Genomic DNA, 16,311 nt, shown 5'->3' with positions numbered 1-16,311 from the left:
ACACAATCTGACGGGCTTCAAAGTTATACATTTTAAAGAAAGTAACCTAGGTAACAACTCCTCAGATGGCACGCGCGATTGTAAATAAAAAGCATCACGTCCAAACCACACCCACAAATAGTTTAACCAATCATCAATGCTCTTTGACCAGCCGAGTTCTCTTGGTTCAAGAATTTCAGAGATATGCACGAACAGGAGAAATCTCACCAAACATACATCTTGGCAGAACAAAAACGTCACTGCATTTCGTCATCATTTGTAGGTGAACTAAGCGAAGCCTGTTCGACCAGTAAGCATAAATTAGCCTTTATTCAGCCCCGCCCCTTTTCTGCGCTCCACTCTTCTGAATTTTGTCATCTAACTTCCTGTTTGTATTTAAGCTACTGAAAAGAGTCGATCAAAATGGATTACGTGTGGAGCACAGAAAGTGCTAGTCAGGGGCTGGTTGCACCAGCTATACGTACGTTCGAACTTAGCCTAGTTGTGGTGTGAATGGGGACTAAGTCACAATTTACGCTCTACTAAATATTTGAGAGTTGCACCATTAAACTTAGGTAGGGCGTAACCCTACATATAAACTAAATATTTACGGCAGACTCTGACAAGGAGTAACAGTTGGAATAAAAAAGCAGAATGATATTTAATGACATCAGTGAGCTCATGTTTTGCGTGACAGGCTTCAGTCCTTTCAACATATATGATGGTGTTGGCATTTACACTCATTTACATTTACGAGAGAGAAAAAAAAACATACTTTTAAGTGGCTCTTCAGCATGAAACCGTTCTACCGATGCAGTTTTCAGGGTGTGTCATCCGGCGTCAAGTTTCAACACATTCAAAATATATATAGGATATTAAAATGAATAAATGTCTATTTTTCCAGCCTGTTGTATTAGTATTTATCACCCCTTATTTTAGATACAGTTCCTATATATTGTTATTTACACAGGGCAAATATACTATTTATTAAATCTACTTTTATTACATATCGTATTTTAATGGGGATATAATTTATTACAGCTGACAGTTACGTGAGCAAACAAGGTTTGAACATCAACCGTAAGATAAACTGAAATTCACGGCTTTTTAATACTTCTTTGTACAAATTTGAAGGCTGTTTATTGGATAAATACGGGTAAACGTCATATTATGCGACTACGCATTACTTTACGGAGAGCTTATGTCCTACTAGTTAAGTCTTGCCTTAAGAACAGGTGGTGCAACCGAATTAAGCACTGACTTAATTACAAAATATCTAGTAGTTACTAAGCCCTTAGTGTGAGCTTTATGTCCCAACTTATGTGAGAACTTACGCACAGCTGGTGCAACCCTACCCAGGTGTGTTTTTTCTGTCACTCTAAATTTTTGTTTCTTCGACACCCACGGAGGCAAATTGGAACTGGCAGATCACATTCAGACAGCTATGACACACTGCACTTTTTCATAATACAAGCATTTAATTGTTATACTTTTAATTGTTATAATCGTTTTTCTTGATATCGTTTTACGGGTGTTTTTCTATTCACCGCCATTGTTTCCTTCCGCTGTTAGTCACAAATATATGGAGTTATATGTGTGCTACAATTATACTTTGAGCGTGCAAGATTTTATTTTGAGCGCACAGAAATTTCCTGTGCTCTCAAAATGATATTTTGAGTGCACAAAAAGCTATTTTGCACGTGTGTGAAGTCAGTTTTGTAAAGCAATGTATCTTCTCGCTCAATAAGGTCACAGCATTATAATGTGCCAGAATTTCAGCCAATCAGAGATGAGGTGGTACATTTTGATTGGCTGGCTAGACCACAGATCATACTGCTAATAAAAACAAGAAGAAGAGGAGAAGGGGATAGTTTGTTTTCAAGAAAGGAAATGTGTAACACACTATGACTACATGAAAGCAGCTCTTTTGTTGAATTAACTGTTTTTTATTTAACCTTTATGAAATATATGTTTTAGTCTGAACACTGCCAATAGGCTTACTAGCTAGCTAAATATCTGGCTAGCTCTCTTAATTTGGTCTTTATCAGGGGCGTTTCTAGGACTTGAGGAGTTTCGGGGCTTAACGGGGATCACGTCACATGAACTTCAAACAAAATGTAGCAATATTATTGCGTAGCCTACATTTAAAATTACATTCGGGGCTACAGTCAAAACATTCGGGGCTGAAGCCCCAGAAAAATGACCTGGCGACACCGATGGTCTATATTAGTATTTGGTTATCTAAGTTACCAAGTTTCACTTACGTAGCTACTCACTTGGCCTTGTTAGCTACCACGTTCATCTGAAATTATATTCATTTAATCTCTCTCATGTGTAAAACTCTTTAAGGCTAACGTAATAGTGTAGTTTTGGGGGAACTTCATTTGACTTCTATCTATCCCACATGATATTCTGAGAGAGCAGTTTATTAAAATAAATGTGACCAGATTACAGTCTATGGATCAGCAACCACTGAAAATCTTCATTTTGTTATTATTATATGAAATATTATTTTCTATAATAAACATGTTATTTTGTCCACCTACTTTAGTGTGTCCTCTCGACAGCCTTGTGTATTATAAATATTATGAACATTATAAATATTGCCTAGATTAACATTCTATTCTTGATAATAAATTAGAAAATCTGTTTATGTTTACATTTCAAAGCTGTGGGTGATCAGTATGCTGTTTTTATGAAGTTTATGCATTCTAGCACAACCCTTCTGGTAAAACTGATTAATGAGAAGAAATGGAAGAAAAGGAAAATAGGCTAATTATGTCTCCTGTAATAGCTTGGGATAAATTAAATGTACAGTATATCAAACCTCAATTGTTTTAGACTGCAAAAAGTTGTAAAAAATTAGAAAGAAATTCTTAGCATTGCATGATCTCAGGCTACTATATTTTGAAAACCTTACATTACAGTAAATTAAGCCTTACATTCCTGGTATGTCTATAATCCACAGGGTAAATATATTTTGTAATGGTAACTGCATACAGTATATAAAGTGTGTACTGAACTTGGAGCATTGTGCCTGTTGGCTCTTCTGCTAGTAGGAGGCGGGACTTGTCGGAATACAGTAGGAAAAGCAAACGAGCAGTCTAAAGTTCCGAGCGCACGCAGAGGGCAATAGAGGAGAGAGAACGAGTGAGATCTTGCACACGAAAAAAAAAAAAGAAGATTAATCTTTGCAAGAAGACATGAGCGCTGCACTTTATTAATCTTATTATCTCACACTGGACTGTTATAAAATATATTCTCTTATATTCACACTGAAACTGACTATCAACCGACAGCCTGAATGTCAATACAGCACAATACAACCTACTGTATATTTTATATATACTATTTTTATTGTATACTGTGTATTCTATATTGTGCATATTGTATATTATTTGTATATTGTGTTGTGTGTAATTATGTGTATATTAGATATGTACATTGTGTTGTGTAAATCTGATGTTTATTGTAAATTGGTATATGTCTCATCACTGTCATGACTGCTATGTTGCTCGGAACTGCACCCACCTTGAGTGCACAGAACATTTTAGTGCGCTCAAAATATAATTTTGCACGCTCTTATACAATTTTGCAAGCACATAATTTTGGCACATATATAACTCCATATTCCTGAAGGCCTCACAACACTGCACATTTTGTTTAAACTTCTTTTCTGACACACCCAATTCAGGTCTTGGAGTCTCCACTAACGAGCTGATGAGTTGAATCAGGTGAGTCTGATTGGGGAGATATCCAAAATGTGTAGTGTTGGGGGGCCTCCAGGAACAGGGTTGGGAACCACTGCGTCTGGCGTATAAGGTGAATACGGTGGAGGCGAATTTACCAATCCTACTATGATGAAGGTATCGCTTATGAATATTCCATAGGCCAGGCTGACATATTTTGTATCCGCTGCCTTATAAATATTAATTAGCTACGCCTTCGCCAGCGTCTTCTTAGGATTACAGGGCGAACGCAACGCTACGGTATTAATATTCATTAGTGTAGCCTTTCTCATAGTAGGATTTGTTAATTCGCTTCCGGGAAATCTTGATAAAAGCGTAATGACGTAAAAGCAGTCTTGGACCATGTGAGTAGCGTTTTAGCCAATGAGATGTGTCGTTTAATATGGGGCTAAGACTCTGTAGTCAGCCTGTTATACTCCTTATCATAACAAGACGCAGGTGAGTTTTTATCTTGTAAACAGATTTAGTGAGCACGCGCCTGTTAAGCGTCACGATGTTTTTACACATGTGTTGGTCTTTATCTGTTTGGTGTTAAATCGATTGTTATTATGGACCGATCAGCTTTGAGCCCACTTACTAGAAGAACTAAGCTGTTGTGTCTCTTCTGGTTCTGTTCAAATTATCCTCTTAAAACGAGAACAGATTTCTATCCAGATTTTTATTTCCAGGAGATTTATAAGATTAATACCATGAACTGCATATTTAGTGTTTACAGTTTTATTTGTATCCATAGTTCAGATATAGGACTTATATCATTCTCTGTGTATGAAGAACTGTAATAGCTCAGCACACATAAATACACAACTTTTTAATTCAGAAAGACCAGTCTTGGTTTGATATTTTTGGACCTGGGTGGTTAGACTGACTTGTCAAGCAGTGACAGCAGTCATAATAATAATAATACATGAAGGTTTTAATAAGCTCATATTAGCTAAGAGAGTGCATGTATTATTTATTTGTTACACAACAAAACTGTTTAAGTGAACTGCAAAAATAAACTTAAATGAAACAAGGATCACTTACAGCATCTAAAATACATATACAGCTTAAAATCGTACACCTATAACCTAAAAAAAGGTCAATATCCATGTTATTTGTTAAAACCCCACCTGTAGTTGATGATAAAATCTCATTGACTCACACATATCTTTCCTCTTACCCTTCACAGATAAGGTGACCATGCAACCATATGACCATATGAATATGTATATGGTTCCCAATCAAGGTATACCAGGCTGTCCGCCTGGATTAGAGTACCTGACACAGGTGAGATGACCGCATCAATTTCATGTTAAAGAAGTGAATTGTATGTACTGTATGGGTGTTTCTTCAACTTCGGGCAATTTCTTGTTCCAGGAGTTGATTTTTATTAACCCTCCTGTTGTTTTAAGAAACTGCAACCTTCTTTTGTCATTTGGGTCATTTTTGACCCATTTTAAAAACCATTCAAAATGCATAAATTCTTGATTACTGTACAATGCCACTAAAGACCCACTTTAAATAAAACTATTGTTGTGGTCCCAAAGTGTATAATGATTGGGGGAAAAAGGGTTACAAGTTGTGGCGTTATTTCCACCACACCAAACAATTTTGTCCCAAATACAGATGGTTCAAAAGTTAGTGTACTTGTTAACCAAATCAGCAAAAGTGTCAGTGAAGAGCATGCTTAAGATGAAACATGAGACAAGTAATGTTTGAAGAAAACAAAGAATAATCAAGGTAAATATCAGTTGTGAGCATAAAATTTTTATTGGGCATAATTTCTAATCAAGCTGTAATTTTGCCAAATTATGCTAAATAAAAAATAAAAGTGTGAAAAAAGTGTATTGTTTTGTGTGTATTTAGGATACATCAAATGTTAGCTATGAAATTAGCCTTGGCAAGAAAAAGGATTGGGCCATTTTACTTCAAAAACGTAAACAATATAAATTCCATCAGTGTCATTTCCACCATGGAATTCTATTAAACACAATACAGAATTTGAGATGTGATGGAGATGACACTGTGGTGGGAATTTACATGACTTAAATCTCCTGCGATGCATGTACATACACTGTTGGACATTGTTAGTAAATTAAATAAACTAGTGAGAGTGTAAACAGTTTTTAACAAGACTTTACTTTCAAGTTCACAATGCTAAAAATGCCTGAAGTTGAAGAAACACCCACATACAGTTTATCAATATACAATACCTTTGAATACTTCCATCCAAACAAATACCTTCTGATAGTTTATATATGTAAATCAGTAAAACACTTGTATTTCTACTCTCGCAGATAGATCAGCTTCTCATAAAACAGAAAGTTGAGATCATAGAAGGTATGTTACTTAGACATGGACATATATTTGTCATAATATTATGAATTAGGTCATTTAATAATAAATAAAATAATTAATAATTAAATATAAGTAATGAATAATTAAACAGTCCTGTGCCTGACCTTTTTTTTTTTTTTTTTTTTTTTTGTATGATTTTGTAAAGCCCTGGCAGGCTTTGAGAGCAACAACAAATATGAGATCCGTAACACGATGGGTCAGAATGTGTACTACGCAGTGGAGGAGAACGACTGTCTGACACGCCAGTGCTGTGGCCCACTGCGATCTTTCACCATCCGCGTCCTCGATAACTTTGGACAGGAAATCATCACAGTCAACCGTCCACTCAAATGCATGTCCTGTTTCTTCCCATGTTGTCTGCAAGAGGTGATCTGCTTGGAGTTTGTTTCTTGTTTCCTTTTTGTTGTAAAAGAGAACATTTACTTTCACTATTGTGTATCAAAGAGCCACACTTTAACAAAAAACTTTAGCCAAAAATGTACTTTTTTCCCTTATTTTTTTTTCTGATTTAACATTATATATCTCTGGGTGTAAATAAGGTGGCTTTGAAAAAACTGCTTTTGTTTTGTTCCCAGTCATGTCACCTGTAACTGAGAAATTTTTTGTGTTGATACGACAAAGCAATCAAAAGATATAGCATTACAAATATAATTTATCCAAGTGTCCAAAAGCCTCTCCAAACAAATAAAACATAATAATTGTACTTATTACACATGCAAACACAACAATGACTAAAGGTTTGCATAGCATGCAGATATGATTTTAGTAATGAGATTTCACAGAATGAGTTTCAGTCTGTGCCATTTGAGGCATCATTGAGTCTGTGTCATGTACTTGGTGCCATCTCCTGGTGGCCATATGTAACAGTCACCAATCACATGTCTCTCTGACCAAATATGGATGATTTTTGCACCGATCTGAACCCAATCCGATTGGTTTAGCGTTCCATGATGCTACGTTTCCGATGATGTCATTTAATCCAGGAAAGCTAACGTATTTTCAGCCAGATTGCAAGATACCAGATGATGTGTGCACATTGTGCTTCGTGTGGATTATCTAATGATATATGCATCCGATTACCTTGTGTGTGGCTCATTTGAAAGATAATCACCACCTCTAAGTAATGGTATGTGATTTTATTTTAGGTATGTGAATGGTATTTTATGTTCCGTTTGTTTTTCTTGAAGTTATAAGTGAAAACATGGTATATAAGCAACACCTGTTCACATGAAACAAATGTCAAAGACGTATCCTTGGCTATTACTCGCTATACTTCAATCTGTGAGTAAAACAAGGCTGCTTGTTTTCTACTTCTAGAGCTTTCCAACATTAATATGCACAGTGCAAAACTTTTGATAAATTATCAAAACCGAACACTTCTGATTTTCAAAGCACTTGTTAAGTTTTGGTCATAATGCCTGCATGCATTGGAAAATAGAGCTTCTAAGCTTTCAAATGATACCCATTTTGTACTATTACCTATTTCTGTAGTTTTTTTTTTTTTGTTTTTATTTTTTTTTTATTATTTATTTTTCCCCTTTTTCTCCCAATTTGGAATGCCCAATTCCCAATGTGCTTTTAAGTTCTCGTGGTCGTGTAGTGATTCGCCTCAGTCCGGGTGGCGGAGGATGAATCCCAGTTGCCTCCGCGTTTGAGACAGTCAACCCGCGCATCTTATCACATGACTTGTTGAGCGCGTTGCCACGGAGACATAGCGCGTTTGGAGGCTTCACGCCATCCACCACGGCAACCACGCTCAACTCACCACACGCCCCACCGAGAACGGACCACGAGGAGTTTACCCCATGTGACTCTACCCTCCCTAATTTGGTTGCTTAGGAGACCTGGCTGGAGTCACTCAGCACGCCCTGGGATTCGAGCTAGCAAACTCCAGGGGTGGTAGCCAGCGTATTTTACCACTGAGCTATCCAGGCCCCCAAGTCTGTAGTTATTAATACTTTTACAATGTATTTTTCTTGCAGGCCCATTTGAGCTTAAAGGGTTAAAGACCCCACGAAATGACTGGACGAGTGCAGTTTTATTTCTTGTGATGATGTATTTATTGAATCAGGATGTTGTGGCTACTCTTTTCAAATAGCCTTGGTCCTTTCTGCAGAAACAGAAAGACTGTACATTGGATACATTATGCATATATGTTCTTAAAGTTAATTTTGTTAACTTTTATGAATTCACTAGCAAATACTGTAAATGGCTTCAAAGCTTACAGGATTTTGATTTCATGAGGTCTTTAAACCAAAAGTAACCGCATTTGTTTTCTCTTGATGTTTAATGTTCAAACAAAACCTCATGTTTATTAGGATGTTTCTGAACCACATTTTTCCTTCTCATCCTCTCCTCCTGCTTCAGTTGGAGGTCCAAGCTCCTCCAGGGAACACAGTGGGATATATTCTACAGCAGTGGCACCCTTTCTTCCCCAAGTTTACCATTCAGAATGAACACAGACAGCCAGTTCTCAAGCTCCATGGCCCTTTCTGTGGCTGGAGCTGCCTGCCAGATGTGGATTTTGAGGTATCTTTTCCAAACACCCTGTGATCAAACTTTTATAAAAGTATTATGACATTAAAGGAATGGTTCATCCAAAAATAAAAAATTCTGTCATCAGTTACTCACCTCATATTGTTCCAAGCCTGAATAACTTGCTAATTAAATGGAACACAAAAGGAGATGTTGAACATAATGTTCACACAGCTCTTTCCCATGGATTAATTTTATGCTGCCTTTTATGAGTTTTTGGGGGCTTCAATGTTTTAGTCACCATTCACTTGCATTATATAGAACTACAGAGGTGAGATATTCTTTTAAAAATCTTAATTTGTGTTCTGCAGAAGAAAGACATCTCGAATGGCAGGAGGGTGAGTAAATCATGAGAGAATTTCATTTTTGGGTGAACTATCCCTTTAAATTAGAAAAATACAATACAAGAGCATTTTCACTAGTGCTGTTAGACTTTTGGACTCCACAGTAAATGTTCAAAAATATTTATATTACAGTATGTTACATTGCCGCTGCTCTCTGTTTAGGCTTTGTCTATGAATGTCCTCTAGAGGGAAGTGTTATTCAGAGTATGCAATATGCCAAGTACATGTGCATACATATGGGTTATTATTTTAGTATTGGGAGATTTCAGTGATATAGCAATGATTTTAAACATGACATTTTTAAACATGTTTCAAATGTCTTTTATTGGTTTGTATGTCTGTTGAAAGATTTTAACAATGGATGAAGTCCGTATCGGGAAGATCAGCAAGCAGTGGACCGGACTTCTCCGGGAGGCATTCACTGATGCAGACAACTTTGGAATTGAGTTCCCAATGGATCTTGATGTGAGAATGAAGGCTGTGATGATCGGAGCCTGCTTTCTTATTGTGAGTATAAGAATACAACTAATTAAAACATCATTCTTAAAGGGATAGTTTACCCAAAAAGGAACATTTGGTCATCATTTTCTCACCATCTTGCTGTTCCAAGCCCATATAACTTTCTTTTCATATTAAGCAATTAAGCGGAAAGTTAGCTTTAGTCACAATTCACTTTTAATGCATGGAAAAAAGCAATGAAAGTGAATGGTGACTGAGACTAAACATCTGCCTAACGTCCCCTTTTGTGTTCCACAGAAGAAAGAAAGTCATATAGGTTTGGAGCAACCCTTTAAGTCTTAGTAATTATTTATTTCCCCCAACAGGATTTCATGTTTTTTGAAACAAATAACTAACTGCTATGCAGAAGCATGTGAGGGTGGTAGACGTCCAGCTCTGTGAAAACGGTTGAAAAAAGAAGACTCGACATTTACCTTTGCACAACATACATCTGTGAATGCAAAATGAATGCTTGTGAATATAAGAAGAAGAAGAATGAGCTTTTATAGACTTTGTGAAGTCGCTTCAGGTGTGTGATATAACTGGTTGTACTAACTAAAGTGTATTGTTTTATTTTTTATATACACAACAGATTATTGTGAATATTTCCTGCCATAGATAGCTTTTTAAAGAAATAGTTCACCCACAAAGGAAAATTCTGGCATCATGTACTCACCCACATGTAATTTCAAAACCGTATACCTTTTTTTTATTTCATGAAACACAAAAGGACATGTTTAAAATATGTCCTGGCTGCTCTTTTCCATACTTTGAAAGTGAATTGGGGACTGGGGGCTGTGGAGTTCCAAAAAATGAGCAAAAATGGTTAATTGAAATAATTTACTATTATTAAACAAAATTGAACTAAACATATAGTTCAAATTTTGTGTCCTGAACCAACAAAATCTATACTGGTATTAACATAAAATTAGTTTTACTGTGTACAAACTCTTAGTTTTACTCTACACTTTTCGTTTATTGACTAATAACCCCAAAATATATGTTTGCATGCAAACATGTATGGCAGACTGTTGCAAGTGGACAAAAACATCATTTTGTCATGGAAATGAGTAGCAATTTCTTATTTATTGTATGATTTACTTTTTTTTTTTTTTTTGTCAACATAAGCTATAATATAATTTGTGGAATTTTTAAGGTCATTTTTAGTAGTACTCAGTGTTTCCACTAGATGGCAATGCTGATCTTTAAGCATACATAAATACTTTGTTTTATGTTTGTTTTCTCGTCATTCAGTTATTGTGTATTTTCAAATGAAATTAATTATTATTAATGTTTGATATGTCTCAGGTATGCTAACCATCAATGCTTTGTGAACACCCATTACTGTATAGTTCACGTCGTACTGTAATACAGAATGTATTCTAAGAGAGGTACTGTTCTAGTGTGTGTAAACAAATGTAAAACTACTTATTTTGGCACATTACTAATGTCGGAGTTACAATGGTTCATCCAGTGGTAAACACACATTTATAAATTACACTGTCTTATCTAAGAATTTTGTGGTCAGTGAACTTATTTCTGTCACTTTTAGTTATACTTCAACACATTTCATTATATTTGTCTTGAAGGAAACATTGTCTTTGAATGTTTAGTCAGACAAACACTCTTTGTGTCGAAATGAAGATTTTAGGCATCAGCGTAATGAAAACACACGAGGCAGTAAACTCTGATCTGAATTGCAGTAAATGGAGAATTGTTTCGTAGAAGACGCAACTCTCATGGGCAATGATATTCTGTCTGATCATTCAGTTTCATCTGTCCGGCAGATGTGCTATTATTAATACTTTGACTATCTTTAGTATTAAATTAGCCTTAAGCCAGATACACACACACTCAGTGAGCGAAGTGTGAGCAACGCGTTGCATTTGGGCTTTCACATTGGCCAAGTCTCTTTTCTAGGTATCTACTGCAATGGCGAGCATTCACTTGCACTTGTTTATCAGTGTACTTGGTCATAATTAGTTAATATATCAAAACCTCTTTCAAGACAAGTCAGTCCACGCTGCGGTCATCTTTGGAACACTCTTGGGCAGGCTGGGCAGCTATTTTCTTTGTAAACAAGCAACATAAACATAAACAAGCACACAGCTCCTATCTACTTGATTGGGAAAAGACTGAAATTTCCAAAAAGGTTGGTCCATATGCAGACCTATATATTGTATAATAGGTTCGGTTTAAATACTGTTTATTTGCTTTTGCGTCTTTTCTATAATCTCCTGATTATTTTAGTTTTCTGCTACACCCAGAGCCACTGAGTTCAGCATAAGCTGCATGGCAAAAATAGGCTCAATGCTGAAACTATCTGCTCACTGCTACATCTGGGACACTTCACCTTGTGACTCACACTTGCAATGTGAAGGGTGTAATCTGTTAATATGGGCGCTGAAACGAAAACGCGCTGCTCATGTGCCACTCACAGAGGATATGTGAAACCAGCGTTACTGTCTCTTAGTTGTTGGAAACTAAAAGGAATGAGGACTCTAAAGAGGCAAGCAAGTCAAGCGTCATAATAGAGCACAACACTCTGGTTCCGGAACTAACAAAAAAACATATTTTTTTTTTCCCCCTTAGAGGAAGTAATTATTAACGATCATTTATAAACCTTCAAAGAAAGACCTACCTAATTAACGGAATATGCTTCTGTTGAAGCCATCAGTCTATGTTATTTCAACTTCATTAAATAAAAAAATAAATTCAATAAAAAAATGGTGAATAACTAAACTACCCATGATCCAGCAGAGAACTTTCCATCAATCAGCAAACAAAGGGTGGCAAAAGAGCTCTGCAGCGACTGCCTGCTCACATCTTGCACTGTGAATGATGCAATCAAGTCTCCCTGCACTCTTAACACTACTTATACATGTTTATACAATATATCAAAGTATTTTGCAATATGCTTTAAATATAATGATTCTACACTTATAATCAACAACTTTAAATCAATAGTTTAAAATAGTTCAATAGTAAAAAAAAAAAAAAAAAAAAGTTTTCCCGTTGTTTTTAATTCAATTGCATTATTCGCAATGCTTCGTAGGATTGTAGTTTGTTCCCTCATTAAAGACAGTACAGTAAGTACACAATCTTGTAATGTAACGGATAAAGTCTCTGCTTAAGGGAAAGGAGGAGGCGGGAACCGTCTGAGCAGTCAACGTAAACTTTTAATGGTATAAAGAAACTGAATCATAACATAAAACAAACAGACACGCGCGCACACACAGCAGCCGCGTGCGTCTCTCTCTCTCTCTACCTCTGGCATCAACGGCTCTTCCTTTATCCCTCTCCCGCTGATTCGGTGACTCTGCGCCGGCCTTGCACCCTCACGGCCCGGCCATGCCCTCCTCCTCGTCACATCACACTCCTCAACCACCTGATTCATGCTGGGGAAACCTCTGGCTTGACATACTCCCTTCCTGGAGGGGAGGTGTTGCCCTTCCGGCCGTCCTTCTACCAGCAGGTCTTCCCCGACTCCTTGGACCCTGAGAGAGACGAGGGGAGGGAGAGGGGAGAGGGAAAGAGCGAGGGGGAGAGACAGAGAGGGGAGAGAGAGAGAAAGCTGGCTTGCCGGTTGCGAACACGCCGTCCAATGGTCCTCAGCCGCTCTGCCCCCTGGTAGATGGCAGCGGCTCCTCCGCCCCCTGGCGGACTGCAGCGGTTCCTCTGCGTCCCAGCAGATGCAGCGGTTCCTCTGCATCCCAGCAGATGCAGCAGGTCCTCTGTCCCCTGGCGGCCGGCAAGGGTTCCTCCACTTCATGGCAGACGGCAGCAACGCCTCCACCCTCTGGCGGATGGCAGCGGCTCCTCCGTCTCCTGGCGGATGGCAGCAGCGAGTTCTTCCAGACAATGTGCTCTTCCTCCTTCCCGGGTTTCGGCACTAATGTAATGGGCAAAGTCTCTGTTTAAGGGAAAGTAGGGGGCGGGAATCGGCTGAGCAGTCTCCTCCTCTTCACATGTCCTTTTGTCTTTTTGTCTGATTTTCAAATATTAATTTAAATAAAAGTATATAATGTTGTGATCAATATCAGAGCTGGTTGGTTTGGTTCATGGCTTTTACATCCCTTTATGAAAGATTTTATGAAATCCCTATATAAGAAAGAAATGGGAGACTATTTTTTTTTCAGAATCAAGATTCAAGAAGCTCTGTTGTGCTCTATTGGGCTTAGTATTGTTCATACTTAATGTTAAGCATCTGAATAAGCCCCTTACATTCGAAACTACTTTACTAAGCAATCAGACATTTTATCTGGAAGATGATAAAATAGTTTTATTAAAGGGTTAGTTCACCCAAAAATGAAAATTCTCTTATCATTTACTCACCCTCATGCCATCCCATATGTGTATGACTTTCTTCTGCTAAACACAAACAAAGAATCTTGCCATTGCAGTCTCTAAGTACGATCATGATTTTAAGCTTGATTACACTTCCTAGTGCTTGACGTATGTGCAGAGCGCTAGATGGTGCTAGGAAGTGTAATCAAGCTTGAAATCATGATCACCAAGTAGACTGCTGATGTCAAGATTTATTGTGGAAAAGGAGTTATATTTTGGTGTATTTTCACCTAAAACCAATTGTATCACTTCAGAAGACATGGATTAAACCACTGGAGTCTTATTGATTAATTTTTGTGCTTTTTCGAGCTTTTAAATTTTGGTCACCATTCATGAAAGCCATACATTTAATTTGATGCACAGGACATTGCGAGTTTATAGTATCAGGATGCTGATACTGATTTGCTCTTGGATGCCCTGTGAATTATTCAGTCTATTTGGTTGCAAGGTTTGCAAAGAACAAATAATTCTTGAGGCTTCTAAATTGTATTTTAATAATTCAGGTGACATTACAGAACAGTTTGCATTACTTTACAAAAAACCACTATGACTAACAGAAAATCTGAGGAGAGATTGATGCACACTGTGTACTGTTTTAAGAGCCAGCCTTTCTTTCCGTAAAGGGGCATTTAATTACTGGCTAAAGCATATGCAAAAAAAAAACGTCATGACCGGTATGTAATCATGTGCAATGACCCAGATTTCATGGTTTGAACTTTTCTCTTTTTGTAATTATGAGTGTAATCACTATGCTTCTGAAATTACAAAAATTGTCCCTTTTAGACCTGCATTGAACCTAAATGGTATATTCATTTGAAAGTACAATTGAAAACATTAGATTTTTCTGAAGAACATCTCACCACAATGATAGGGTGTTCTGGATGGTTACCAGAGCACTGCTATGATTACTAGTAGGGTTGGGTGATGTGGCTACAAAAATGAAAGCTCAAAATTTTTCAGCTTATTGATGATATTCTATATATGTCTCGATAATTATGTATTTGTTCTGAAATGCCATTAAAAGTGTTTAAAGTCAGAGGAATCATAATTTCAACCAATCAGCCATTGTAACCAAGTATACTCAAAATGTTTAATGCATGAAATAAAAATCTAAAAATAATGAAGGCATGTTTTCCACAGTTGTTCTCACTAAATTAACACAAGGAAGAACAATTTTTAATAATTTTAATTAGATGCACCAATAAAAATAAAAAAAATACGGTAATAAAAAACAATATTTTTTTTTTACTAAAATATGTTTTTGTGAATGAACAGGATGTGCAAAAACTACAAGTTCACTCACTTTTTGTAGCCAAGAAGAATTGTATTATGATACAATATAATACTGAATTATTATTATTATTATTATAAGGATTACATTTGTTTTGTACAACAGTAATATATTTTTGTCGTATTTATTTCACCTGGAGCTTTTATTTTGGCGGAAATCTGAAAGTACTTATTTATTTCACCAAGAGCTTTTAGTTTGGCAAAACACGGAAAGTGCATTGTGTATTTGACAGTTTGCAGTGTTGCTCACTACGAATTTGGTGAAACGATGTCACCTTTTCTGTGAAACCGTGTTCCATTTTTAGATTTGTACAATAACTTGTAGCGGTTAAAAATATTTGGAATTGTGTAAATGTGTGAACTTGCAGCGCTTTGCTTTCACAATATGCAAACTGCTCTAAGACCGCTTAAAAGAGCATATCATGATCCTCATACTCGCATAAACAGCCCGTTACCTGTTCACACAGACCATGTATTCAATAATTCAAATCACAGCCTTTTGTGGCTTAATAATCACAAATGAAATACTGAGATTTTGATGTTATTTAATAACTGTGCAACCCTGAAGAAATTAGTCAAATGATGCGCTCTCTAGGAAACATTGTGGTCAAATAATAAGCACACTACAGTCATCACGATATATTTAACATTTTGCTTAATTTTATATCGTCAACAAATAAACGTGATAGTAGTGTGCATATTCAATAGGGGAAGTGACCCAATTAAGCCCACGTACCATATAAGCCCACTGTTTTATTTTGAAATATAAAAAAGACAAAGCAAGAGAAAAAAAAAATATTGCAGGGGAAATGCACACATTTGTTGGTATCATTTTACTTTTTATTTGTAGCCAGTCAAATGTTTAGTTCTTGAGTTATTTGGTAACATGTGCTAGCACTGTTTGGCAGCCATTTTGGAAGTTGTCACTGCAAACCAGGTAGAATAATAAACAATTTAAAATTAAGAGATTAATAAATCAAACGATACTTGATATTATTGATTTTCTTTGTATTTAACAGCAATACTTTGTATTTGAAAAGATGGATTTCAGTAAAATGAAATGCAGTAAAAGAAAACAAATCACTAAAAACTGCTGATAAACACATTAAATGAAAATGTTGAAGAAGCTTCTTGAGTTCAAACAAGATTTAGTGCTCTGTCTGTAAATATAATCCAGAAATATAACTTTGTTTTCATGTGGGCTTATAAGGAACAGTGCCTTTGAAAAACCT

General features: G+C 36.5%; 1 protein-coding gene across 2 annotated transcripts; it reads left to right on the top strand.

Annotated features, from left to right (window-relative positions):
• The first annotated feature begins 4,105 nt into the window (after nucleotides 1-4,105).
• LOC127431652 (phospholipid scramblase 1-like) lies at nucleotides 4,106-10,946 on the top strand. Of its 2 annotated transcripts, XM_051682183.1 has the most exons (8): nucleotides 4,106-4,166; nucleotides 4,897-4,994; nucleotides 6,005-6,047; nucleotides 6,211-6,431; nucleotides 8,433-8,594; nucleotides 8,912-8,938; nucleotides 9,293-9,451; nucleotides 9,769-10,946. In XM_051682183.1, exons 2-8 carry the CDS (start codon nucleotides 4,908-4,910, stop codon nucleotides 9,796-9,798), a joined length of 729 nt encoding a protein of 242 aa, XP_051538143.1. In that variant the 5' UTR covers nucleotides 4,106-4,166; nucleotides 4,897-4,907; the 3' UTR covers nucleotides 9,799-10,946. The 2 variants fall into 2 exon arrangements, with proteins under 2 accessions (XP_051538143.1, XP_051538144.1); XM_051682184.1 differs by lacking the exon at nucleotides 8,912-8,938.
• Nucleotides 10,947-16,311: the final 5,365 nt, after the last annotated feature.

The sequence above is a fragment of the Myxocyprinus asiaticus genome, chromosome 41 (assembly GCF_019703515.2).
Source record: "Myxocyprinus asiaticus isolate MX2 ecotype Aquarium Trade chromosome 41, UBuf_Myxa_2, whole genome shotgun sequence".
NCBI classification, from domain to species: Eukaryota; Metazoa; Chordata; class Actinopteri; order Cypriniformes; family Catostomidae; genus Myxocyprinus; species Myxocyprinus asiaticus.
This window is presented reverse-complemented; position numbering and strand designations above follow the sequence as displayed.